Here is a 23,554-nt window from a genome sequence, read left to right as displayed (position 1 = left end):
GCTTTCCAGTTGTGGACAGCAAGGTTAACGAAGATATGCTTTAAGTCCCACGTGTATCCAATGTATTGTATATAGATACCCTAGCTCTAATGTATTCAGGTCATCGTATATTTTTGCCTAATGTTTGTGTCTAGTTGTTATAGGGGCTGCTCGTCAATCCTCAGATGACCACTCCATTTTTGACTCCGTCGTATCATGAACGATGAGGGAGTCAGTCATATCGAGTATCAGCCGTCTTCAACGGTTCCATTGGGCATAAGTATGCGGCGGATGCGCACACGCATAAGCTTGGCATTAGCAAATAGGGATACCAAGCAAGGCACTAAGAATACCAGGCATCGCACTGGTTCGCGCACTTTGGAAACCCGTTAGCTATATCCAGAGACCCCAATATGCAACTCCTGGGGTTTGAAGGCCCATCACAATGCTGAAAACTGAGTTCAACTCTTCGGCCGGAGAGCATAGAACCTCACAGGGAGCAGCTTGAAATTTTTTGGGAACCCGAGCTGCAATTCAGACGTGACAACAATCAACCCGGCCTGCTTGAAGATCTCTTTGAACTTCTCATCCGTCCTCGTCACGCTACTATCCTCGTCATCATACATATCATTTCCATTGGGATCAGTCGATTGATTCTCCTTGACTACCACGATTCCCGTCTCTGTCAATGATTCACGACACCGCACAAAGTACTCAACCAACTGGACATCCGTCAAATGTCCCACGCAGAATTGAGTCCAGATCAGGTCATATTTCTTCTCCGGGTACCACCCCTCCAACCCGACGGTATAAATATCGCCCACGATACCAGAGCCCTTCAGAGCACTGTCGCGTATAACCTGAGTGAATTTCTCGACCGGCTCGACTGCGTCCACTGTTTCGCATACATCCTTGAGGAACCCCTCCGTTACGCGCCCCACTCCCGCACCGCAATCAGCTCCCAGCTTCAATTTCCCTTCAGTGGTGCAACCGGGTACCAATCGTCGGACCTTAGAAAGAAAGCTCTTCGAACCGCGTAGATCGATGCGTGTATACCAAGGGTAACTCCCCAACATGCCCAGCATGGTGTTGGAGTTGGCAGCGACGCTGTTCCAGTATCGGATAGAAGCGGCATGGTCGATCTTAGAGTCTGGGGTTGCCATTGCGGGATTCTCCAAGTTGGCCTCACTGGGCCCCGATGCGACTGGTTCAGAAGCCATCGCAACGACTTGTCACCGGACGAGTTCCTCTGCCGTGAAACTTGCTTCTCCGCGAACTTCGAGATTTTTGATGAGAAATCACGGAACTTCCGCCGGCTTATGTAATCACTTTCCGGTAAATTGGACACTGTGATTGGCCGGGATCGAGGCAGTTACTGTCAGCATACATTCACGACGAGTCAACCTAGACATATCAACATTCTCAAGCTGTAGAGGAATCAGCAGCAGAGATGGACGAATCGCCAGGGAAAGAGCATTTCGCCTTCACAAACTGGGCTATCTCGAAAGGAATCGAGATCAACGGCATAGCACCAGCTCGATTCCCCGGCCGCCGGTTAGGAATGATCGCAACGAAGACCATAGAAGTGAGTACGTCAACAATAACAATCGTACTACCTCACTACAATGATTAACAAGCCATCACGAGAAAGGAGGGAGAGATTATGCTCACAGTTCCACAAACGGCGATGCTATCCATTGACTCCATCCCATCTTCATTCGTGGATCTCTTCCCAGAGGGAACATCCATCCATGGCATTCTAGCCGCATATCTCACGCACGGGGACACCAAAACCCTCAAAGGGATAGACGCATGGCGCAACGTCTGGCCAAATTGGCAGGAGCTCGAAGATAGCACGCCTATACTATGGCCAAGTCATCTCCGACGATCCAATTCTGCCTTTGAAGACGAGGACAATTCCTCAACACCAAGTCTTCTCCCCCCTTCTGTATCTGGGCTATGGAATTCTTTCGAAAAAGTACCCGTAGGCGTGGACTACGACACCAGGTATCAGAACATGCTCGGGCAAGAGGAAAAGCGACTCACACACGCTTGGGAACAGGTTCTCTCCGTGTTCCCTAAAACAGAGTGGAAGACATTCGCATATTACTGGCTCATCATCAACTCAAGAAGCTTCTACTATATCTCCCCCGGAAAGGACGAACCGGAGGACTGGAACGACGCCATCGCGATGGTCCCCTATGCGGACTATTTCAATCATGAGGATAACGCGGTTAGCCCACTCATCCTTTCACTTTAATTCTTAAGTTCCCTACCTAACAGAGAAAAGGCATGTGAAGTCAGGTTCGACCATATCGACTACACATTCCGAGCTACCAAACGATACGGTAAATACCAACCCCTACCCCATCTATCTAACCAACGGTAGAAGCAGACCCTCAAGAAACTAACCATCCCCCTAGAAAAAGGCTCAGAAGTCTACATGAGCTACGGCGCCCACTCAAACGACTTCCTCTTCGTCGAATGTCAGTTTCCCCTACCAGACTTACCCCTAACCCACCCTTATATCCCTCTAACCAAAAGAGAAATCCATAGACGGCTTCTTCCTCGACAAAAACGAATCCGACTCAATATACCTAGACGACATTATCTTCCAAGACCTAACAATAACCGACAAAAAAGAATTAGTCCACCAAGACTGTTTCGGGTACGTCAAATCCCACTCCCTCACCATTCCCCAACCCCGCCATCCCGTCTATACTAACTAAAACTCCCGAAGCAACTTCGAAGTCACAGAAACCGGCGTAAACGCCAGCACCGAAACAGCCGCCTGTCTCAAATACATGTCGAAGCGGGACTTCCGCATCTATATCGAGGGCCGGTCGAAACGAGCCTTTGATGCGGGAAAATCGGCGGAGGTGATTCGAAGTTGGATTGGGGTTTATCTTGGGGAGTGTGAGAGGACGATGGAGATTATTGGGTCTATGTTGGAGAAGTTGGGTGGGTCTAGAAGACGAAGTAGTGTTGGGGAGAAGTGGGAGAAGGGGAGGTTGGAGATGTTACTTAGTAGGTGGGGACAGATTAAGCGGATTTGTGAGAAGGCTATAGGTGCTGTTGGTCAGGGGGAATAGGGTTTGATATATTTGGTTTGTTTTCTAAATGATGATGGGCTTGTGGTTGGGTTCTAAACGAGTTATGTTTTTCGTTCTTAAGACTGGCTTGATGGAGGATATATTGCTACTTATTTCCGGTGCAAAATACAGGTTTGAAGAGATGATAAGTGAAGTAGCGAATGAACTGTTGAATAAATTCCAATATACAAGACAATGCTAATATCCCTTCCAATATACCGTCTATCTTTACACCAGCCCAGATATATACCCTATGCATGTATATGTCTTGTCTCCAGTCGCTTCCCGCTAAACTGGTAAAGGCCTTCCAATGCGCCCCTGCTCCCATGGAATGGTAATAATAGATAAAATAAAGAAGGGAAAGGTATACACAGCAAAAGCAAAGGAGGCTCGAGGTCATTGCTCGAGATAGCCTCATAACAAGAATGACAAGAATGTCACAAGAAATGTCACAAGTAGCCAAGCAGGGTAAGATTGACACAGCAAATCAAAACAAGTTTTATAATATGAAGCCAGTGAAACAGATGACGCCTATATACGACCCATAGCATTTGGGGTATCATGTAGCAGAAAATGGCAGGTCACGAGAGTGTGATATAGAAAATGTAGGATAAAAAGGATAAATGGTCAGGAAAGCTCAGCTTATTTCACCGATCTGACATGGTTGTAAAGCCATATGCACGTCCTTTCTGTTGGACAGTTACTTTCGGGACGGCATCAATTTGCGGCCAAAGTTACGGATCGTCATTTTGTGACTAAGTCGCAGTTAGCAAAAGTACTCTACAGTCCAATACGAATATAGCTCACCCCTCATCAGCCCCGTCCCAGCGCTTAGTTTCGGAACGGGCAATTGCGGTGCCTGAAGTCATAGGCCGGGATGGAGGATTCACAATCCTACGAGATTGCTGCACTCAGGTTAGCGACACACTTGATATTATTAGAACCATTCAACACTAACCTCCCAACGAGCATCCACGTCGACTTCACTTCCAGATCGAGCATCAGACATTAGGCCGCTTTGATCAATACTGAGCATACTGGACCCTAAAGAATTCGAACGAACGAGCCGAGAGCTTCCGGAATGAACAGACCTCTGCGACTGTGACTCTGAGTACTCGCTGTTCGAGTCTTGGCTCGTCTGACTTTTGTCGGATATCGTGACTGCCGCACTATCAGGGTTGTGAAGCAGCTGGGCAGAGTTCGCTATATCGCGATATTTCTTCTGCTGTTGTTTCGTAGGACGATGATGTGAGAATTTATTCCCAAGTATTGCAGGTGCGTGGGATATAAGAGCTTTGATGACGTCTTTCTTCAGTCGCAAAGCCAAGTCCAGGTTGGACCATGTTTTGTTCCGATACTCCAGAATCGGCAGACGGAAGACGAAGTCGTGAATATCCTCCAGGTTATGATCTCCTTTGCCTTTGTAGCTCAAGCAAAGCACAACATCCTGCACCTTCACATGAGCTAGCGTCATGTAATTCGACGCGCGAGACATCATCTGGGATAAATCGTCGGTGGCTGCTTTGGACTTGCTTCTATTAGGTAGCTTGGCTAAACCGAACTTCTTCCCTTTATCTTCAACAACGCTGGTGCCGGAGCCATTTGCAAGGGTTTTGTCAGTGCCTTGTCTTGATAGCAACCGTAGACTGTCGGCGGATCTCTTAGTAGATAAACCGCCACTAGTTGACGGACGTGCTGTTTGGCGAGAAGGTTCGGAGGGACCAAGCCGGTTGCTGTCCTTATGGAGGGGCGTCATGGCGAGGCCTTTCAGGTGGTTAGAGCGTGCCGATCGGGGTCTAGTATCGTCAGATGACGTGAATGTCGGTTGTAACCTCAGTTCGATAGCGCCCGGTCCTTTCTGCAAGTCTTCCGTAGAAACATCCGTGTTGCTGTGGGCGCTTCGAGGCGGAACCGGACTTTCTGCCTCATCGTCTTCGTCGGAATCTTCCAACGGTTTCATGTTCTTGATCATTAAGGGTGAAAAGCCCCCGTTTTCGAACGCACTCGCTCCGACATTAGGGAATATGTACTCGAACACCTTTTGGCCAAGCTCACGCTCCAATTGAATCTTAAGCGGGAAAAGTGACACCTCAAAATTATCCAAAACAGGGATACCAGCAACGGCTTCAAGCATGTGCCACTTGACCTTGATCATGTAATCATCCGGTGAGTCCAGAGGCTTCGCTTGGTCGAGATACGGCACAATGATTTGAGGGTAGATGGCGTCCGGAAGAAGGTTCAATCCATACAGTCGTTCGACTGCTACGAGATTGTGGTTAGACCCATCACTGTTGTCAGTACGTTCGTATTCGGCATTTCGTAGCTGGAACTCGACTAATGGTTCGGTTTCGTCCTTCATAAGGTGCCAGACAACTTCGTGGGCAGATATGTTCCAACGCATGAGGCCATGGGCCCCAGACATTGTAGGATCAATTCTCCGCTGAGAAGTTGTTATTGCTTTCATCAAAAAGAACAACTCGTCTTCGCATTGAGCAAGGTCCTTTTCAAGCTCCAAGCGATCTTCCCAGCCTTGTTTGTCCAGATATTTAGCATGAATTTGGAAATGCTCCTTGATCTCTTCCAAATGCCGAATCCGAGACTGGAGTTTAAACACCATCTCCGGCGCGCCTCTGAGGTCGCTGAAGTCAGAACTGAGCATGATCCTCTCCAGGCGTTCACTCCGAACTTTCTCCAGAGGCTCGCTGTAGAGCAGCAAATCAAGCACAATGATGTACATGGAGTAGTATTCAGCCGAGTCGCAGATAGCGCGGAGGTGGGGGAATTCGACACTGATTTGATCTATTCTAGATTCTTCGCTGCTGAGGCCATGTTCATGATCAGGTTGTCCCTTACCCACTTCTTCGTTATACTTCAGACGAAGATTGTTGTACTTATCGTATCTCAAGCTGGCCGAAGTCTTCTGGACAATTCTCGAGAAACCGAATGGATTCAATTCAAAATCAAACATCGCTTCGATAGTCAACCAAGGTGGCCATGCCGAGCCTGGAGAATTGCCGTATTTGTTGCCTGCGTAAAACTGTAAATGTTTCATCAAATTCTTCTGCGTTGCAACGAAGAATTGAGCACCATCCATTTCGAGGGAGAAGCGGCGCTGTACCAGACCGCTGACATCGTCAGAAACACGTTCCTTGTCCATGATTGACACGACCTTCAGCTGCATGCCCTTCGCGGCAACCAACACGACCGACTTTTGGTTCTTCTCGCTTTGGAGCTGAATCTGAGGGGCGATAAGCCGCAAGTGATAGCTGTTTTGCGGTGTGAACTCCGGTGAGATATTCTCACTAGAGTTATCAGACTTTGAACTGTCCTGTTTCTTGTGGTCAGAGTCCTCTTGTTCGTCTGCGTTCACAAAACGTTTCGCATCGTTCAGTAGTTGCTCAATACGATCTTCCACGGTTCCGTCCTCTTCGTTATCCACTAGGCCTCGAATGTCAGAGGGACGTCTCGACGCGCTTTTGAACAACTTGGAATGCCTTCTCTGGTTCTTGCTTTGTTCGTCGACGATATCGAGGATAAATTTGACTGCCCTTCGAGACATGTAATATACAAATCCACGCCTCTGGCTCACCTGGTGACTGTAACGCAATATGATGTTCCTCAGTGAGTTGTTCCATTTTAGCTGAGTATTGTGGATTATGAAACGATTGTTGAAATTGGTGGCAAACTCATCGTGAGGCGATGAATAAAGCCCGTCCATATCCGCATCCTTGCCATCGTTGTTCGAGTCTGCATCTGTCCCTACTCGATTGGTAACATCGGCTGCGACGGTTTCAGGGCTTGTTTTCATTGAACTCATTTCTTCTCGAGCGAGTTGCCGCTCGAGACGTTGAAGTGCAGAGGCAAGGAAAGCCCGCCGCCGAGCAAGAGACTGCGCCTGCTTGACGTAGTTCTCATGGTCCGTCCGTAATGAAGGATCCTGATTAACATCCTTGGCCATACGAAGTTCTTGCTCCCCAATTGTGCGTTCCCAATCCTGAACCTGGGTTTCAACGTGGGCAAGGCGCTCTCTGATCAACTGCATTTGCACTCTGCGTGGTTCATTACTCTCGGACATAACACACGCGTGAGTAGGCTCATTGCCGAAAGAACTGTAGCCTGTATCGTCTGGACCTATGTCGCCATGATCTGTCTGGCGGAAATAAGTAAATCGTGGTGTAAATGCTAAAGGCAAAATCTGAGTTCGCGGGTTCGACTCTTGAGGAAGGGTCCAATCCAACTCCACGAAATCATCCATATCGATCCAATCAAGATTGTGATCCGGAATCGTAAATCGGGAAAGATCGACGGAGGGCACAGGTTGCTGGAAGGAAGAGATAATATCGTTCTTGCTTTGCTCAATATCATCCAAGTTTGTCCCTTCAATACTAGCCGAAACAGCTCTGAAATCCGCAGCTTGCAAATCTAGCTCGGCTTGATTGATCCGCATGGCGCTCGCCTGGGTCTGCTTAAGGCGTCCCTTTGCCAGCGTCTTCACCTGCTCACGTCTTTGGTGCACATCAAGCTTCAGACTGTCCAGGCGAACCTTGATTCCTGTCGCTGTGACGACATCCTCGCCATAGTCTTCGCGATCCTTATGCTTGTAAATGTGAGCTACAAACAAAGGAGCGAAGAGCAGTTGATACTTCACAGTCGCAAGATGACGGTTGAACTTCTTGCTGGTCTTGGTAATGCCGGGCCACAATGGACCTTGACGAACAGGGAGTGACATTACCCCAGAGAAAAGAGACCACCAATTGTAAAAGTGAGTGAAGAACCGCGGAGTGAGATGAACCGTGTTATAGCTAGTGGATGATTCAACGTGGTCGACAGACCAATCCCTACTCTCTGGGGCAAGCACAGAGATTGATAGATGAATATGGTTACTCCGGAACCCACGATAAGCGTCATAGACCGCACGTTCGGAGGAATCGACGTATTTTGGGTTTTGAAGAACAACCTCATAGTGCGGCATGAATTGGAAGGACCGCCTGTTTTCATCGACATTGCGTTCAAAAACGAGGCCTACGACCCATTTCACTTCGCCTGACAGTTTCATCACAACTTTCTTGAAGTGGGCCGCGTTCTTCAACTCGCTTGACGTCGACGTGCTTTCCAAATCCTGAGCCGTGGCCTCGGCCATGAAGCGGGCTTCGTGGCTGTAATCTGGAATCGCTAGCACATACTCCCCACTAGTAATACCCATGAACTCCTTGGGGTCATCACTGGTGTGGACTTCCCATTTGACATCCTTGCGCCAGCACATGACGAATCCACTTCCAAAGCCGGTCACGACATACGGATCACGGGAGCCTTTCAAACGCAAGTGAACATCTCCGTCTTCTTTCCAGAGAATCCGAAGCCGGGAATGGAAGCTCAGTCGAATCTTGTCCCAGAAGCCAACCCTGTCGGAAGGATCAATTTCGGGTTTGGTGAAGCCCTCTATAATCTTCATCATGTCCTGGATGACAGGCTGGTAGGACATACCCCAAGAGATACTCGTTGGAAGACTCGTGTTGATCTCGATTGTCGGATCAGAGTACGTCTTGACAGGGCTTACCGATCGCCAAACGCTTATTTCGAAGGAAGGACTTTTGGACCCGTCTGGAAGTTCCATTGGGGGAACAAGCTCTACTTGGACTTGCCTAGCCGATTTATAATCACGATACTCTTCCGCAATGACAAAGTTGGTACGAAGTGACCAGCTTGGAAGTCTTGGTGATTGTCCAGGGCGTAAAGCTGGTATGTGCAACAGGTCCAAGGGATAATCCCGTAAGTTGACGCGAGCCTCTCCCATGTCCAACTGGAAGCTCATCGGAATGAGTAATGCATATTGTGTAGACATTGGAATGCCTTTTCCAATCCTATGGAGGAATGTTGGATAATCTTCCAAAGGAAAGGACGGCTTGTCTATGACAAGATTGATGTCGCTTATTAAAGCCGCCATAAGAGCAGGCCTGTTCGGAATAGAGAGCACAGTCTCTGTCTCTTCCACGTCTTCAGGTGGCTCATCCGCTCCAGAGAAGAGGTTTCGTACTTCCTTAATCGAGGTACCCTGGAACTTCAAGGCACCATCGATCTTCTTCTTCCAGCTTCTTGCATTGTATTCCTGGAGTCGATACCAGGCCACTTCTGCTGATATCTTTGATTCACCCGAAAGACAAGCTGCACCTTCAGTGTCATAGCGGAATTTTCTGCCCCTTCCACGCTTACTGTCATCTGCATCACTACTGCGTGGCTTCGCATCGGCACTTTTGCTTCTTTTCGACTCCCCACTGACCCTCTCGCTGCGAAGGGTTCTGTGGCTCGATTTTGCACGCAATCTCGACGAAGCGCGCCGTTGATCACATTCCTTGATCTTCTGGATCTTCAAATCGTATGCCTCTTCTCTTGCCAGGCGCTGGCGTTGCTCTAGGAGGCCAGCACGATATATGCATCCTAGTTTCCATTCAAATGCATCATCTTCCATTTCGAATAACAGTGCTTTGCTGCGCAGTGATATCCTTGGTACTTTCTTCGGTTCCTCCGGGTCTCTTGATGTGTCAAACTCCGCCGTATGGTTTTTGAAGCGATGATGAAGTTGCTTGATGGCCTTTGATGTATTAATCACGTTGTCAAAAATGCGATGCATCACCATGTGGTGCGGGACACCCAAGCGGATAAAATCAGCCCACACGTCAATCGACTTCTCTTCAGTCAAATTGGCGCCCTGCTTTAATTTGGCATTACGGAAATCAACTCTGACATTAGTCATACCGATAATTCGTGCCCAGACCCCCTTGAGCTTAGGTGCCTCAGCATGGAGCCGAACTAGGTGGGCTCGAACGAATGGAACGGAGAGTCGGTGGGAGCCAGCAGCAAGCCCATAAATTTGGAGCATCATGGGCGGATCTGAGGGAAGGAAAGTTTTGACCTGAACAACAGTAACTCTCACATCTGCCGTGATAAGCTCATTCCTTTGTGAGAATGGGCGGGGCGACGAAGGAGGAGAGTTCCAAGGGGACGGGGTCTGAGGTGTTGTTGCCGGCGAACGTTGGAGGAAAGCGCTCTGGATCACGGATGCAGCAACTCCTACGCAGTAATAACGATAAAGGGAATACTGTAGGTAAACTCCCTTTATCACAGAATTGATGTGGAAGATAGGCCCAAGACGGTCACTCAAAGTACTTAAAGCCACCTCGAACCGAGGGAGCGAAAAGAAAGGCTCCGCCTCCAGATAATCTTCAGATTCTATAACAAAACCCTCAAAGCCACGAACATGCAAAGCGAGTCGCCTTCCGTCTGCAGCCCCACGTTGTGTTTGCCTTGGGGGTGATGTCGGAGGAAACCTGAAGGGCGACTCGTCGCCTATCGTAGAATGACTCGGAGTCCGTCGCCGTACGATACTCACACTGGGTTGTTCGGTTTTTTGTGCCCTATAATCTGCGGTCCACGAATGGAGCTGGAGGGAAACTCCACGAGACAGTTCTGAGACCGCTTCATCCACACCAGCGATTTCCAGACTCAAGCCCGTGGCTTCAAATTGGAACCGGAGCAGCCAAGGGGGAAGGCGCCTCAGAAGACTAGGCTTCCGCTCTTCAAGCGACATTGAAACCTTTCTCTTCGGCTTGACCTGGGCTCGGAACTGTTCGATCACTTGCTGAATGCCTCGATTGACCTCCCCATTGACCATGTGGGCAGAACAAGTATTCAACGATCCGGAAGCGATCACGCATACCTGTGGGGATGAACTAAGAAGGACTTTCAGTTCCATATTGTCCGTTGTGAGTAGATTATGCTTGACTCCCAGCGGTGTCTGGTAATACAGCTGATGGGACGCCACTCGGTAAATAGACGATAGGGAATAGTGAACACCGCCTTCCGATGAATGAGAGGACTCTATATCGAGTGAGATTGAAGATATGGAGCATATGAGTAGATTGTAATCTTCCGTCGAAACATCGGAAGCTTCTGAGATAGGCAAAACGAATCGAAGCACAGGTTCATGGACTGAGAGCTTAATGCTCGCTTTAGGGAGCAACCGGGATATCAGTTGGTGATTATTTCTCTTCTTCCCACGAGGGGAGGATGTTCTATCCTGAACCAATCCCAGAAGCCGAGAAACATGCCTTGGTTCTAAATCGATGGAAGGAGACGTTACCACAAGATTCGCAAAGAGAATATTAGTATTTCGCTCTTCCGGGTTCCATTCACTGAACGAGCTGATCGTCTTTGATGGGAGGGTTGTTTTTATAGTTGTAGTGGCCATAGGTATATAAAGGATATTATCCGTCTCACCCGAACTGTCGTCTAAACTGACCGATAGAGAGATAGCAGCGAGGAGGGCTTGATGCGCGACGTCGTTCCGCTGGAAATACATCCGATGGGCGGGACTATTCTGATCCATCCGATGCAGGTCAATGCCTATCTCATGGGATATAATGTTCAGATAGACGGAGCTCTGCTTAGGTGAAGGCGGCTGGATAGCTCGCGATAACCTGAAAAAGCTCAAGGCTATCTGGATTTCATGTATTCCCCGCAATAAAGAGCTGGCAAACTCTTTTGAGTCCGCAACGGTTTGAACAAGTGCATCGTCCTGGCTTCCAGGCTTGTCTAATTCCTCCACAAAGTCTGCAAAAGACACTTCATCGTCCGCCTCACTCTTCGAAGCTTCCGAAAAGGTTTGGCGGAACTTCTTGATTCTTTGCACGAGCGTCATCAGATCATCGTAAGGAATATGCATCCTCCCGATCTTCAGAGCAATCGACGCATCCCTAAGCCCTTCGAGATCTTTATGTAGCATTCCATGTACATTGACTCCAATGTTGTCTAGCAATTCTGTTGGTTCTCTCCCGTCGACCGTAAGGAGGACATTTTGCACGGTCATTATCCATTCTGCTGGACGTTGTTCACCAGAATCATACTTTTTGCGGCGAAATAGCTTCCCTCTGTCTACCATCTTGCGTCTAGTGTCCACTGCCAATGACAGACTTCCCACCTGAATCTGGCCAGCTTCGAGAAAGTTGACGGTGGTGTTGACCGCGATTACGTCCACCAATTTCAACCAGTGTATTTTGCGATGTAGCCGCTTCACCTGCTCTTTTAGCTTAGTCAATGTTCTCCAAGTCTTGCTCCGCCCTTGCAGGGTAGCGCTATCTTCATCCTCTGGCGGGGAAAAATCCCCTGGGCTGGTGGGCTCCGATACATCGGGGTGGTTTCCGTTGCGCTTACTCTTGGCCAGAGCGGCGGGGTCCACGGTCACCTTCAGCTCGGTCAATCGAAGGCTGAGCCATGTCGGTTGGGCAAACGAGGGTGGGTGTAAAGACAGTCCGAGGCCACGAAGTTCAATCTGGACTCCTTGCTTCGGGACGTATGCGATACGGCGGAGAGAGAAGTAGCCAATGCGTTGTATGGAAACTCCTGTCGCGATCCGAACGATGGCGAAGATAAGAAACGAGGAGAGGTAGAGGAGAAGGAACCCGACAAGGACCGTGGTCGGACTGAAGAGCGTCATCGTGGCTCGCGGTCAGGAGGGCTGATCCGTTGAATAGGACAAGTCCAGCGCAACAATTGAACCATCGAGATACAAGACTGGGAGGCCGTTAGTAAATCCGCGGGATATGATCGAGAAGGCCGTCAAATTCGGTGTTCATTCAAGGATTTTTATTTTTTCTTTCACGGTGGGGGAGCACCTCCGAAGCATTCAATCTTCAAAGGGCTCAAAGCCGGCGAGGGCCAGGTCTCCGTTAAGACCGGAACTGTACACCAGCCGGAGAAGCGACGCAGGAGGTACGTAAGAACTGCGAGTCACTCATGCTTCTGAACTGAGGAGGGAAAAGTAGAAGGAAAAAAGAATGATGCAGTATAGGACAGGATGGGCGACTCGGGTCCGACGAACCATAGATCTATCTAACTTTCATGTAAGCAAAAAGACAAGTCGAGCCAGTCAATCACTAGTCGTTTAGTCGTCGAGCTGGTCGCGGGCAGAACTGGAAGCGGAAAGCCGCCCACTTGGACCCAAACGGGGAGTCTTCTGGTAGGCTTCCGTTCTGGACGGTCGGCTGTCTCGGCTGATTCCTGCTACGAACTAAATGGATACGGGTTCCACGCTGCATTTTTCCCTTTTCGACCGCGCATGTCATATACGTGAGCTGCGATGTTTTGTAAAGTAAGTACATACGTAGCCCCTATTTCTCGGTACTCGGGTGGGGGGTCTTTGCTTCATGATTTACATTCTGGGTAATTAGTAGCTCGTTCACGACTAACTTGTCTACTAGTACCTTGCATTTCGTCACTACTCTCTCCATCATGTTACAGGCGTTTCATCGGAACAAAGCTTTCTCCAGGAAGAATGCTTACACCAATCAAGAACCACCTGCGTAATGGTCATAACGACGTGTCCAATCTAACTAGTAGATACAGTCCATGGGTGCACCTCCCTACATCTTGACTCGCTTATGAAGATCGGGCCTGTCAGATTTCTAATTAAATCCCAATACTATACAGTTTATCGTACAGGCCATTCATTTCCCGTAATCTAATATACAAGACGATGTATGTATGTCCACAGGGGGCACACTGTAATTTCTGGATTGTCCCCTCAACCCTCTCCTGCAAGTAAAACTGAGCATGTTTCGACTCCTCCACAGAACAGGAGGTCACATATTTACGCCGTCGATACTTCATAGCATACTAGTGCTCGTGTTTGGTAAAAAGCCTTCAAGGGTGACTCCCTTTAAGCAATAAGAGTCGCGGGTATTCATTTGGCTTCGATCCGACATGCAATTGAATGGCCATTTCGACAGATGACCATCTTTTGGAGGGGAGAAAATAATGATCGGTTCTCTGCATTACTGCGATCCAGTTTTGGGTGGTCCTGCTTCAGATGCACGGGGCTTGGATTTTTCAAGTTCTTCGATCTTTTCATCAAGGAGTGCCATCTCAGCCTCAATACTCAGCAATTTTTCGCTTAGAAGCCCTCTATAGTCATCGTCCGAAAGAGACTTAAGAGGGATCCATTTCGAGTTAGCGATCCGCTGGATGATTGGCTTAGATGGAGTATTGGCCTGCTCTATTTGCCATTTGTCGATCGCATTATAAGAGCCTTGCCCGAGATAGCCTAGTAGCGAGAAAACAACAACCCCTGGAATAAGCCGGCCTCCTAATCGTTGTCAACACATCAGTCATCGACATCCAAATTACCAGCGCTTGGCGGTAAAGCTTCAGAGGGCTAAATATTAAATACCCATTAATCTTGTCACGGCTCCGCCAGCAATTCCCCCCGACAAGGCGCTGACATAAGCGCGTTGTTTCGGGGTGGCATTATCTTCGTAATGGAGCTTCAAGATATTGCCCCTTAGCCCTGCATATTAGGTTCAACACCAAGAAAATCTTCCAACACCTAGAAAGTAGGAGGGTAAGGAGCTTACACCAAAAAGAGGTCCCACAGGCGAACCAGTGGATACCACAAGATATAGAATGTATCACCGGGTGACGAGAAGATCGAACGACGCCTGAAATCCCTCCATAGACAAGACCTGCAGAGCCTGCATAATAAACCAGTAAGCAGCCGGATAACACAGTACATTCTATACCAAAAAGAGCGTCTTCCAAATGATTGAATCAAAAGGTAGGTTCTATGAGCAAAGCCAACACTAACCGCTTAGAGCTCCCACCTTCAGGGAAGAAAAAATAGCGTTAGGTTCTGAATTCGGATTTTGACTATGTTGGCCACTCATCTTGCGTACTATGTAGTCCGCAAACCAAAAGCTAGATTCAAATCCAGATCTACGACTACTGCTGCCATTGGCATCTTTTATTGTCTGGATGGGCGAAGGGCGGTAGTGCACGTGATGTATGAGATTATGTAAGGCGATGCATGGATTAACTAGGCCGAGGGCACATGACAGGTTACCTATTCTCTTATTACTGCTATTTTGTCCCCCAAAGTATTTAGTTCTTAACGTGGACTAGGTTTTACTTTTCCAATTCTATACATTGCAATGGTTAGGAGTGCCAGTCTGGTCTGGTTATGTAGCACCTCGACGGGGTGGTATGGATATAGAATTGGCGAAGATGTGCTTGGAGAACAATAGAATCCACATTCACCTAGGGTTCCTGACTACCCGAGTCAAAATTCCCAGGGGCTATGCAATTCTATAATAGGTTAATTGTTCGTCAATTGTTTATCGAATAGCACCAGCCACTTCCGTTCGTAAACTAAGTAGTCATGAGGATTATGGAATGCATCCTGCACGACGGAAATCGTTAAGTACGATTCCAGAACAATGCCATTTGCGTCCACCTGCAAGGAAAGAGGCGATCAACCGCTTAAATCCAAATGAATTCCGAATTTTACTATTTTAGAACCTCTTAAAGTTGACAAAACTTGAATCCTCCTTCGCTGGTCTGAATAATAAAAATAGTCATCAAAGAAAGGAAAAGAAAAGATGAAGGTGGGGAGTCCTAGTAGTAGTTTGACCACTTCTCCGCAAAGCGAGGTTGCAAGAAAAAGCCCTCTTCGCGGGTTTGGGTCGAGGCGCAAACCGAAAAGCCGCACCAACACTTTTTGAGGCTGACTTTTCTAGCGTCATCACTAAAAATTATCCTCGCGGATTAACTCACTTTCCCCTCTGTTCTTCACTGCGGAGCTCTCCTGCAAAACCCCCCCATTTCACATCGTCTTGTTCAAAACTAGACGCCACCTTTCGCATTCTTACAGTCTTCCTTATCGGAAGTCATTTTATCTATTTCTCAACCCTCCCGTGTGAGACGCGCACAAGTCCCTCCCTTGGCGCGTTTCTGGATATCCAACAACCGCAATCATGGGTACGTTTTTACCCCTCTTAGGCATAATTTATGCTCTCGCTATATGACAGTCCTGTCATTTCTTGAATCGACAATGGATACTAAAGATCATGTCTCCAGCGCCTAAACAGAAAGCCCAGAAGATGTCCATCAGCACCTTCTTAGCTGATGAGAGTAAGTTAACCCCATGAATCTCCGCGGGGCGATCAGTGCTAAATTATTAGACTTTGGCTCTTGGGCCGACGAGATGGATGACATGCCTTTGCCTGGTAAGTGATGCTATTTCAATGATCGAGACTGGATAACCTCGTACTGATACAAATGACCACTAGCCGGTACGTTATTGACACTACTTGCTCACGATGTTTGCTACCGACCTGGATAGACATGGTCTAATACAATATAGCCCCTCCTCAGCCCAGGTTCGACAGCGATCGCCGTGCTGGTGGTCCCCCGTCTGCTGGATTTGGCAGTGGCTTCGGTGGTACACACCCTCCCCTTTATGGTATTTTATTCCAGCTGACAATGAGAACCAAGACCGTGGCTACGCCGTGAGGGAGCCCCTCCCCCTCCCCACCCAGCCCCCGTATACTGCCCACGTCGGAAACTTAGCCTTTGATGCGACTTCGGCTGATATCTCTGACCTCTTTGTTGACTGTGCTGTGACGAACGTTCGTATTGTGGAAGACAAGTTGACGAAGGCCCCTAAGGGCTTCGGTTACGTCGAATTCGAGACCGTAGACGGCTTGAAGAAGGCTCTCGACCTCTCCGGCGCCACCCTGCAGGGAAGGACCATCCGGGTCAGCATCGCAGAGCCTCGTAAGTGATTCGACATTCGGCTCACTACACACTCGCTGACAGTGCTACAGCTAAGGAACGTGATGTCAAGGAATTCGACTGGACTCGTAAGGGCCCTCTTCCCGCCCCCGAAGCTCCGCGCCGTGTGCCTGACCGCTCCTCCTTCGGACGTAACATGGACAACTTCTCCGATGCCGGTAGCGAACGTACTGGTGGACGCCGCAACTTCGAATCCGACGGCAAGTTCCGCGATTTCGGCAACTGGGAGCGAAAGGGTCCTCTCTCTCCGACCGGCCCAGTGAGAGAAGGTGGCCGTCCTCGCACCAACGAGGGATCCAGTTTCAGAAAGAGCTCACCTGCCTGGGGTGAGGGACGTTCCCAGGATGGCTCAAGGCCTCCACGACGTGAATTCCAAGAACGGGCACCTACTGCAGCTGAAATGGACAACGCCTGGAGATCCAAGATGCGTCCTGATCAACCCAAGGAGTCTAGCAACCCTCCTTCCCCCGCTGCCGCTCCTGCATCCCCTGCCGCCCCTACGAGGCCAAGACTGAACCTTCAAAAACGAACTGTGACCGAGGCCGTGTCTAGCCCGGCTGCGACCACTGGAACTGGTGCCAGCCCATTCGGTGGCGCCCGCCCGATTGATACCGCTGCCAGAGAGAAGGAAGTTGAGGAACGGCGCCAACTAGCTTTGCGGCAAAAGAAGGAAGCCGACGAGAGGGCCAAGGCTGAGAAGAGCGAGAAGCAGCGAGCTGCTAAGGATCAGGCCAAGGGCGACAAGGCCAGCACACCCGCCGATCCTAACGGCAGAGATACTGCTGATACCCCTCAGGGTGCGAAGAACTTCGAGATCCTCCGGCGGGCCGGTGAGGACGAGAGTGGCATGGCCGCTGATCAAGATCAATCAGAGGAGACCAAGCCTGCTGCGAAGGCCGAAGCCCCAAATGACGCCGCTGCTAAGAAGGAAAACGGTAGCTGGAGGCGGGCTCCTGCTCAGCCAGCCGATGCTGCTGACGAGGAGGGCTGGAGCACCGTGAGCTCGAGGCAACGTAACAACCGCCGTGGAGCCGGCCGTTCGTTCGCATAGATCTAACGATACCCCGAATGCAGTCATTGCTCGACCGAAACTTCACAATCCTTCCAGAGCGAAATCCTGCTCACGAGGCTCTTCGTTTGGTGCCTTGGTTTTACTGTCGCTTGCGGCTATCTCCGGGTAGCGCGTTTTCGAGATTGCTCTGCGAACAACGTTCGTTTCAATTGATGAGATTTTTTGGCTATGTTAATGACTGTTTGTTTTCAATACCAATCGTCCCGCTTCTCTCTACTCTCCATTTCTCTCTGATTGATTCACGACTTTTTCCGTCAGTCAAGATCCCCGATTCACGTCTAGTCTTTGCTACCGTTGTCCGGCATGTCGAAAAGTTTTCTATGTTTCCTTTTACCCCCTCTTCCTAGTTGCCCTTAGTTTCCTTCTCGAGCTAGTGATTCTCATGTATGTGAATGGACTTAGTATACGCTTGTGACGCTTACGGCCGATCTGGATGGAAAGACGCTATGTTATCCCTAACGATGGTTTCTCTTTCTTCCGCATTTCTCGGCTTTGTTGTGTCCAGTGATTCCCCCCTTTCGTTGTCTTGTTCGGGATCGGGGAATGGCGTGCGGAGTTCGATTCTTCTTGATCTTCTAACGGAGCCATGTCCCTTGCTAGTTGACGAGACCAGCCATGCGAATAAGATTACGACTCAGCGACCTGAAGAGGTAGTAATTCCCGGAGCCAAAGAACGGTAGTCTATCTTACAAGCCAGGCTTATAAAAGAGAACCAAAAAAACAAAAAGACTATCTTTCCCTTTTGCTCTTTCTCCTCTTTTAATCCCTGATACTGGTAGCCATGTACGGAGCTTATCCATGGAATCCCGCTGAGTTTTCATTGTATTTTTCGTCGTGTCTTGATTATAGAATGAGCAGTACAGTTTTTTGTTCAGTTGCATACTCGATTCATGATCCCTGTAGAACTAGAACAAGCGAGATGCCGTGGTGGTCATGGTCCACCAATGAGTAGTCTACGGCATAGGCTTCTCACTCTTATAGCCCGAATAAGTAATCCGATCCACTTGGGATGCGGACCTGGGGAGGCTGGGGGGCCATCATCATCCCACACCTGCTGTCGACCGAACCAGATCTGGTAAGATAAGCACAAAATTATACTTTGGCCAACTCACCCACCACAATCAGATCTTTCTTGCGTTATTAAGGAACTATAGATCTATATTTAATGAAGCGAGGGTGTCTCCGTTCTTCTACTTGTATATAATTTTTTCACCCGTGTTCTTGATACCCCGCAGCCCAGCTGAACGAAATAATGCACCGGAATGATATTCAAGAGAATTATGTGCCGGTGGCTTCTTCCCCGCCGTGGAAGCTGGGGTTCCGGTCGTCGAGGAGATTTGTGATCTCGGTGGTTGCAATGGCTGTTTTCACGGTTTGGAGTCATATACCTGGTTCTCTGTGCAGTGTGTACTAACGGTGATGATAGGATGTTTTCATTTATGGCATGGTGTGTTGTAACCCAATTGCAAGTTTCTTGCGGGTTAGGTGCTGATGGATATGGACTTGCTAGATCGTTCCCATCTTGCCTGTGGTGCTTAAAACCCGTGTGATTGTGCCTGGTGATCAATGTATGTGGTTTTTTTACCCCCCTCTTTGGGGTTGACATATGTTGTCGAGTCATTGACGATACCATACAGTACAGCAATGGATGGCTATCATGCTTGCCGCGTTTGGGGGTGCTATCTTCGTTGGATCTCGTAAGTTCCTTATTCCTGGAATCATGAGCAAACCTGTTTGACCACATGGATACAGCTATATTTGGCTACTTTGCCGACAAGGGTACCTCCCGCCAGGTACCCTTCATCTTCGGTCTACTTGCGTTAGGTGGTTCGACTATCATGTTCTGGATTGCCCGGACGCTCTCTTCGTTGATCGTCGCGCGAGTCCTGCAGGGCTTGTCTGCGGCTGTCGTCTGGACCGTTGGCATGGCTCTTGTTGTAGATACGGTGGGAAAGGACCAGGTTGGAGCAGCTATGGGATATGTCTCCATGTCTATGACAGTGGGAACTGTTTTTGGCCCTTTCATCGGAGGGGTCGTGTAAGTCACTTGTTGAATAAAGATGCCCTTACCTCGCTGACCCCTATAGGCTGTCGCGGATAAGTTACGACGCCGTATTTACGATCGCTGTTGGACTAGTCGTCTTGGATATCCTCCTTCGACTTGTCATGATTGAGCAAAAAACCGCCTTGACCTGGACTCAGCCACAGATCGCTAACGAAACTGAGGGTTTACTGAGCAGTGCCAGCGAGACTGGCAATGGCGTGTACCAAGGCACCAGGGAGGAATGCTCTGAGATATCAGTCAATCCCCGTCATTCCGTTTGTTGGCCGGAGGTCAGTGGCGAGCTAGATGCGAGCGGAAGGACATCTTCTATGCCACCTATCGTGCGTTTGATGTGCTCTAGCAGCGTGTTGCTCTTTTGTGGAGCGACTGTAGTCGATGCCATTTTGTGGTCTTCTTTCGACACCGTATGCGGGCCCCTAGTCACACTATCTTGAATGCCTTGTTAACCAGTAGTTATAGGTGCTTCCGCTTCATGTGATGGATACATTCCAATGGGATTCCTTCTGGGTCGGGATCTGTTTCCTGCCATTGTTCGCGCCATCTTTCTTTTCTCCTCTAGTTGGTATGTTTGGTGACCAGTAAGCCGGGTGTCCATTGAATTAACCGATTTCAACAGGTGATGCCGTTGACCGCTATGGATCCCGAACGATTGCGTTCCTTGGATTCCTGCTGGACTTCCCTACATTTTTCCTCCTTCGGCTCATCACACATGACACGAAACAGGACCAAATTCTCCTTTATATGTTCCTATTCATCGCAGGTATTGCATCGACCCTTCAGATGGTGTCCCTCATGACGGAAGTTAGTCTCGTCGTTGAGCGATATGAGAAGGAATCGCCGGGGATCTTTGGGAGTCAAGGAGGCATGGGGCAAGCGTATGGACTGTTCAATGTCGCCTGGTCGGGTGGCCAGGTATTGGGGCCATTGATCGCAGGGCTTCTGAGTGATCGGGGTGGGTGGGTGACTATGGTCAGCGTCTTTGGAACGATGAGTGGCGTCACTGCGCTAGTTATCGGCTTCTCAGATAAGAAGGTCCTGAGGTGTTTCAGGAAACAAACATAGCCTTGTGCTGGCTGTTTTTGGAAAAGTGTGATATTTTGGCCATATACTAACAAATTTGCGTATAAATGAAGTTAAAAAGGCACTCCTTGAATAGGTTTCCAACTAATGCAGTTCGTGGTGGCGGTTTCGCGGCACAAAAGTATATAACAGCAGACTTGCATGATATCATCAGCCGATACAGCTTCCTTCAACCAGGAAAGAAAATAAAGTTTACGTGAAGAATGTCAGATCTTCACGTAAGGGGCAAGTAGATATATAGTGACAATAACGAATGGCTGGTATGTGTTTCCCAGGAGATACCGACGGTTGTTGGAGAGATGCGGGAATAACGGTTGCAAGGGGGAAAGGACCGCAAGGTTGGACGTTAGGAAGTCTCCTTGTAAGTAGGAAACGCTTCAAGGCAGTTACCTCCTTTGAAGACAAGACCAGAGAGGGATCTTCCCTTGGAACAAACAGATTGTAAGCCAGCTCTTCTAAATCCCTTTTAGCAGTGAAAGAAGTAAAGACGTTAATTGAAAATGATCCGTCACAAACATGCGGGGACTAAAAGGATCCACACACGTGTGTCTGGCATCTAATCTGCTCAGCGACAATCCATGATTTAGATCCGGGGAAGAGGATGAGATGGTGTGATTGCCCTAGAGACGATCATTTTAAATACCGATATTATCGACCTGGATTCTGAGGAACTCAATAGTAGGCCAGGTCCCATGTAAGATATGACGGTGGTTGGATTTCCCCTTCCCCCCCCAATCCAATAAATCCACCCCCAAAAACTAAGAATAGATTAGAATACAAGTAAACAATACATTAGCATTACAGCAGACACAAGACGCCTAACGTCGGGTAACTCCACTGCTTACCCGCCATCATTGCATTTATTCCATCTCTGTTTATCGACTGAAGCCTTTCTTCTCTTTCTAGAAATCCCACGGCTGGCACTCTTCCTCTGCTTCTTCTTTCCTGTTTGGAAGCGATGCGTGTGTGTCACTAACGTTTAACCTTTCTATTTCTATTTAACTGGATCGCCCCGTTCTCTGAAACTCTTACTTCATTTCTGCGACACGCTTCTGACCGGAGATCCTTCTCATTTCCCCAACCCAATTCCCTACCCGACCTGCGCTGTCATCTTCAAGCCTGTCAGCAGCAATTCATGAAAGACGCAAGATGTCGACCACAACAACCACTGCCGCTCTCACATCGACCACGCTGGTTGGCATGCTTCCCACAATAAACGCGACGGGTCTAATACCCGGGAAGAACTGTCCAACCTGTGGCCAGGAGACGACTCTAGTACAAGAGCACGCCGCTGACCAGAGGAGGATCAAGGAATTGGAGGGGCAGATCAGCTTCTTGAGTGTCCAGGCTGCACAAAGAGGTAAATACAACCACATCATAAAATTTTTTCGGTTGTCACTATGATCTTACAAACATCAGATGTTCTATACTGACTGTAACTTCTCTTGACAGCCGAGAAACTCGCCGAGTACGAGCATGAAGTCCGTCGTCTCCGGACCCAGGCTTCATATACTTCGCGAAATGGCTCCTCCATATCATCTACGTCCTCCAACGAAATGAACCGGCCCCTATCACCTCCCTCTAATTCGCAAGGACGTCTATCGACTCTTACATCCTTTCTCCATTCCCGCGGACCCAGCAACACATCCCCGACCCAAACACCCGCGCAACCCATCTCCCAACCTCCGTCGCGGCAACCCAGCCCAGACCACACAGCCGAGCTGCAGAGTGCGCTAGATCGCGAACAGAGCCTGCGCCGAGCAGCAGAATCGCAATTATCGCAGGCCAGTTCCGAGCTGGAAGAGCTAACCGCGCAATTATTCAGCCAGGCCAACGAAATGGTGGCCCAAGAACGCAAGGCCCGTGCGCGGCTTGAGGAGCGAGTAGCGGTGTTAGAACGTCGGGACGTCGAGAAGAGGACCCGTCTTGAGCGCCTCGAGAAGGCGATGGAAAGGGTCGAGCGCATCCGGGCACTCGTTGGTCAGTGATTCGCGCCGGGAAAGGGTCTACCGTATCCTTCCTTTTCTCCCCATTTTTTTCGTATTTATTTTTCTTGTACTTGGTTGGTTATATCTATACCCTGGTGTTTACAGCGACTGCCCCTCGTGGTTTGGAATTTGACATGAGACATGACTCGATGCTTTTCGGGTTCATTGCCCATGAAGGTTATGATCAGCATCTATGGCGTTGGGCACTTGCTTTTGGGTTTTTGGGTGGGCAGTCGCGGGGCGTTTGTCTATGTTTCTGTCCATATTGTCTATATCGATGTACATGGCGACGATATATATTCGTGTTTCTGTGCAGATATACCACGATCAGAATGTCTCTACTATTTCACATACATAACAATCTCACTATTTCCAGACCACCCGTGAAAACCAACTACACAAGGATTTTCTCAATCCTGTCCGAAAAATAAAATCAATAATAATATTCTTCAAAACTGCACGTTTTTGTGAACCCCGCCAAATCTGGGACTAATTTCTGTGACCCACCCAACCCGGTTAATATCAATAAATGTACCTTTAAGGGTTCGACCTTCTATTCATACTCCTAGATTCTCGAACTATCGATCGAACAATTTGTTCCGAGACATATTTATATATTTGATTTCTTTATATACCGACCCGCATATACAAATCACCG

The 23,554-nt window shown here is 48.8% G+C and overlaps 7 protein-coding genes across 7 annotated transcripts; 4 read left to right on the top strand and 3 right to left on the bottom strand.

The window, feature by feature from the left end:
• Window positions 1–440: 440 nt before the first annotated feature.
• Window positions 441–1,199, bottom strand: F9C07_10407 (alpha-N-methyltransferase NTM1; the record flags this gene model as incomplete). The annotated part of the gene is made up of 1 exon (XM_041286070.1): window positions 441–1,199. The coding sequence occupies one exon, from the start codon at window positions 1,197–1,199 to the stop codon at window positions 441–443; it is 759 nt and encodes a 252-aa protein (XP_041146748.1).
• Window positions 1,200–1,429: 230 nt separating this feature from the next.
• On the top strand, window positions 1,430–3,071 carry F9C07_10408 (putative ribosomal N-lysine methyltransferase; the record flags this gene model as incomplete). The annotated part of the gene is made up of 6 exons (XM_041292330.1): window positions 1,430–1,568; window positions 1,617–2,212; window positions 2,270–2,327; window positions 2,403–2,465; window positions 2,536–2,647; window positions 2,720–3,071. The coding sequence occupies 6 exons, from the start codon at window positions 1,430–1,432 to the stop codon at window positions 3,069–3,071; spliced, it is 1,320 nt and encodes a 439-aa protein (XP_041146747.1).
• A 200-nt stretch (window positions 3,072–3,271) lies between these two features.
• On the bottom strand, window positions 3,272–14,881 carry F9C07_2283968 (mitochondrial protein from FMP27-domain-containing protein). The gene is made up of 4 exons (XM_041292335.2): window positions 14,293–14,881; window positions 4,030–14,208; window positions 3,879–3,976; window positions 3,272–3,826 (listed from the first exon to the last, which is right to left on the bottom strand). Exons 2-4 carry the CDS (start codon window positions 12,559–12,561, stop codon window positions 3,772–3,774), a joined length of 8,685 nt encoding a protein of 2,894 aa, XP_041146746.1. The 5' UTR covers window positions 12,562–14,208; window positions 14,293–14,881; the 3' UTR covers window positions 3,272–3,771.
• Window positions 13,898–14,785, bottom strand: F9C07_2107072 (uncharacterized protein; the record flags this gene model as incomplete). Its single annotated transcript, XM_071509020.1, has 4 exons — window positions 13,898–14,208; window positions 14,293–14,409; window positions 14,477–14,593; window positions 14,707–14,785. The coding sequence occupies 4 exons, from the start codon at window positions 14,783–14,785 to the stop codon at window positions 13,898–13,900; spliced, it is 624 nt and encodes a 207-aa protein (XP_071366676.1).
• Window positions 14,882–15,579: 698 nt separating the features above from the next.
• On the top strand, window positions 15,580–17,970 carry F9C07_10410 (translation initiation factor 4B). Its single transcript, XM_041292329.2, has 6 exons — window positions 15,580–15,875; window positions 15,975–16,028; window positions 16,079–16,123; window positions 16,261–16,338; window positions 16,392–16,673; window positions 16,724–17,970. The coding sequence occupies exons 1-6, from the start codon at window positions 15,872–15,874 to the stop codon at window positions 17,740–17,742; spliced, it is 1,482 nt and encodes a 493-aa protein (XP_041146744.1). The 5' UTR covers window positions 15,580–15,871; the 3' UTR covers window positions 17,743–17,970.
• Window positions 17,971–19,015: 1,045 nt separating this feature from the next.
• Window positions 19,016–20,890, top strand: F9C07_10411 (major facilitator superfamily domain-containing protein; the record flags this gene model as incomplete). The annotated part of the gene is made up of 8 exons (XM_071507408.1): window positions 19,016–19,135; window positions 19,190–19,210; window positions 19,274–19,331; window positions 19,401–19,460; window positions 19,489–19,801; window positions 19,851–20,232; window positions 20,288–20,390; window positions 20,445–20,890. 8 exons carry the CDS (start codon window positions 19,016–19,018, stop codon window positions 20,888–20,890), a joined length of 1,503 nt encoding a protein of 500 aa, XP_071366675.1.
• Window positions 20,891–22,057: 1,167 nt separating this feature from the next.
• On the top strand, window positions 22,058–22,896 carry F9C07_10412 (uncharacterized protein; the record flags this gene model as incomplete). The annotated part of the gene is made up of 2 exons (XM_041292327.1): window positions 22,058–22,268; window positions 22,361–22,896. 2 exons carry the CDS (start codon window positions 22,058–22,060, stop codon window positions 22,894–22,896), a joined length of 747 nt encoding a protein of 248 aa, XP_041146742.1.
• Between the last annotated feature and the right edge of the window lie 658 nt (window positions 22,897–23,554).

Source organism: Aspergillus flavus, chromosome 4, assembly GCF_009017415.1.
Source record: "Aspergillus flavus chromosome 4, complete sequence".
NCBI lineage: Eukaryota > Fungi > Ascomycota > Eurotiomycetes > Eurotiales > Aspergillaceae > Aspergillus > Aspergillus flavus.
The sequence above is the reverse complement of the archived record's forward strand: the minus strand, read 5'-3'. Positions and strand labels throughout refer to the sequence as shown.

Coding starts and splice junctions, on each gene's coding strand:
- F9C07_2283968 (XM_041292335.2), bottom strand. CDS start 12,561: ATGACGCTCTTCAGTCCGACCACGGTCCTTGTCGGGTTCCTTCTCCTC. Junction 3,977..4,029: donor ACGTGGATGCTCGTTGGGAG/GTTAGTGTTGAA, acceptor ACCTGAGTGCAG/CAATCTCGTAGGATTGTGAA. Junction 3,827..3,878: donor TGGGACGGGGCTGATGAGGG/GTGAGCTATATT, acceptor ACTGCGACTTAG/TCACAAAATGACGATCCGTA.
- F9C07_10410 (XM_041292329.2), top strand. Junction 16,029..16,078: donor CACCTTCTTAGCTGATGAGA/GTAAGTTAACCC, acceptor CTAAATTATTAG/ACTTTGGCTCTTGGGCCGAC. Junction 16,124..16,260: donor GGATGACATGCCTTTGCCTG/GTAAGTGATGCT, acceptor AATACAATATAG/CCCCTCCTCAGCCCAGGTTC.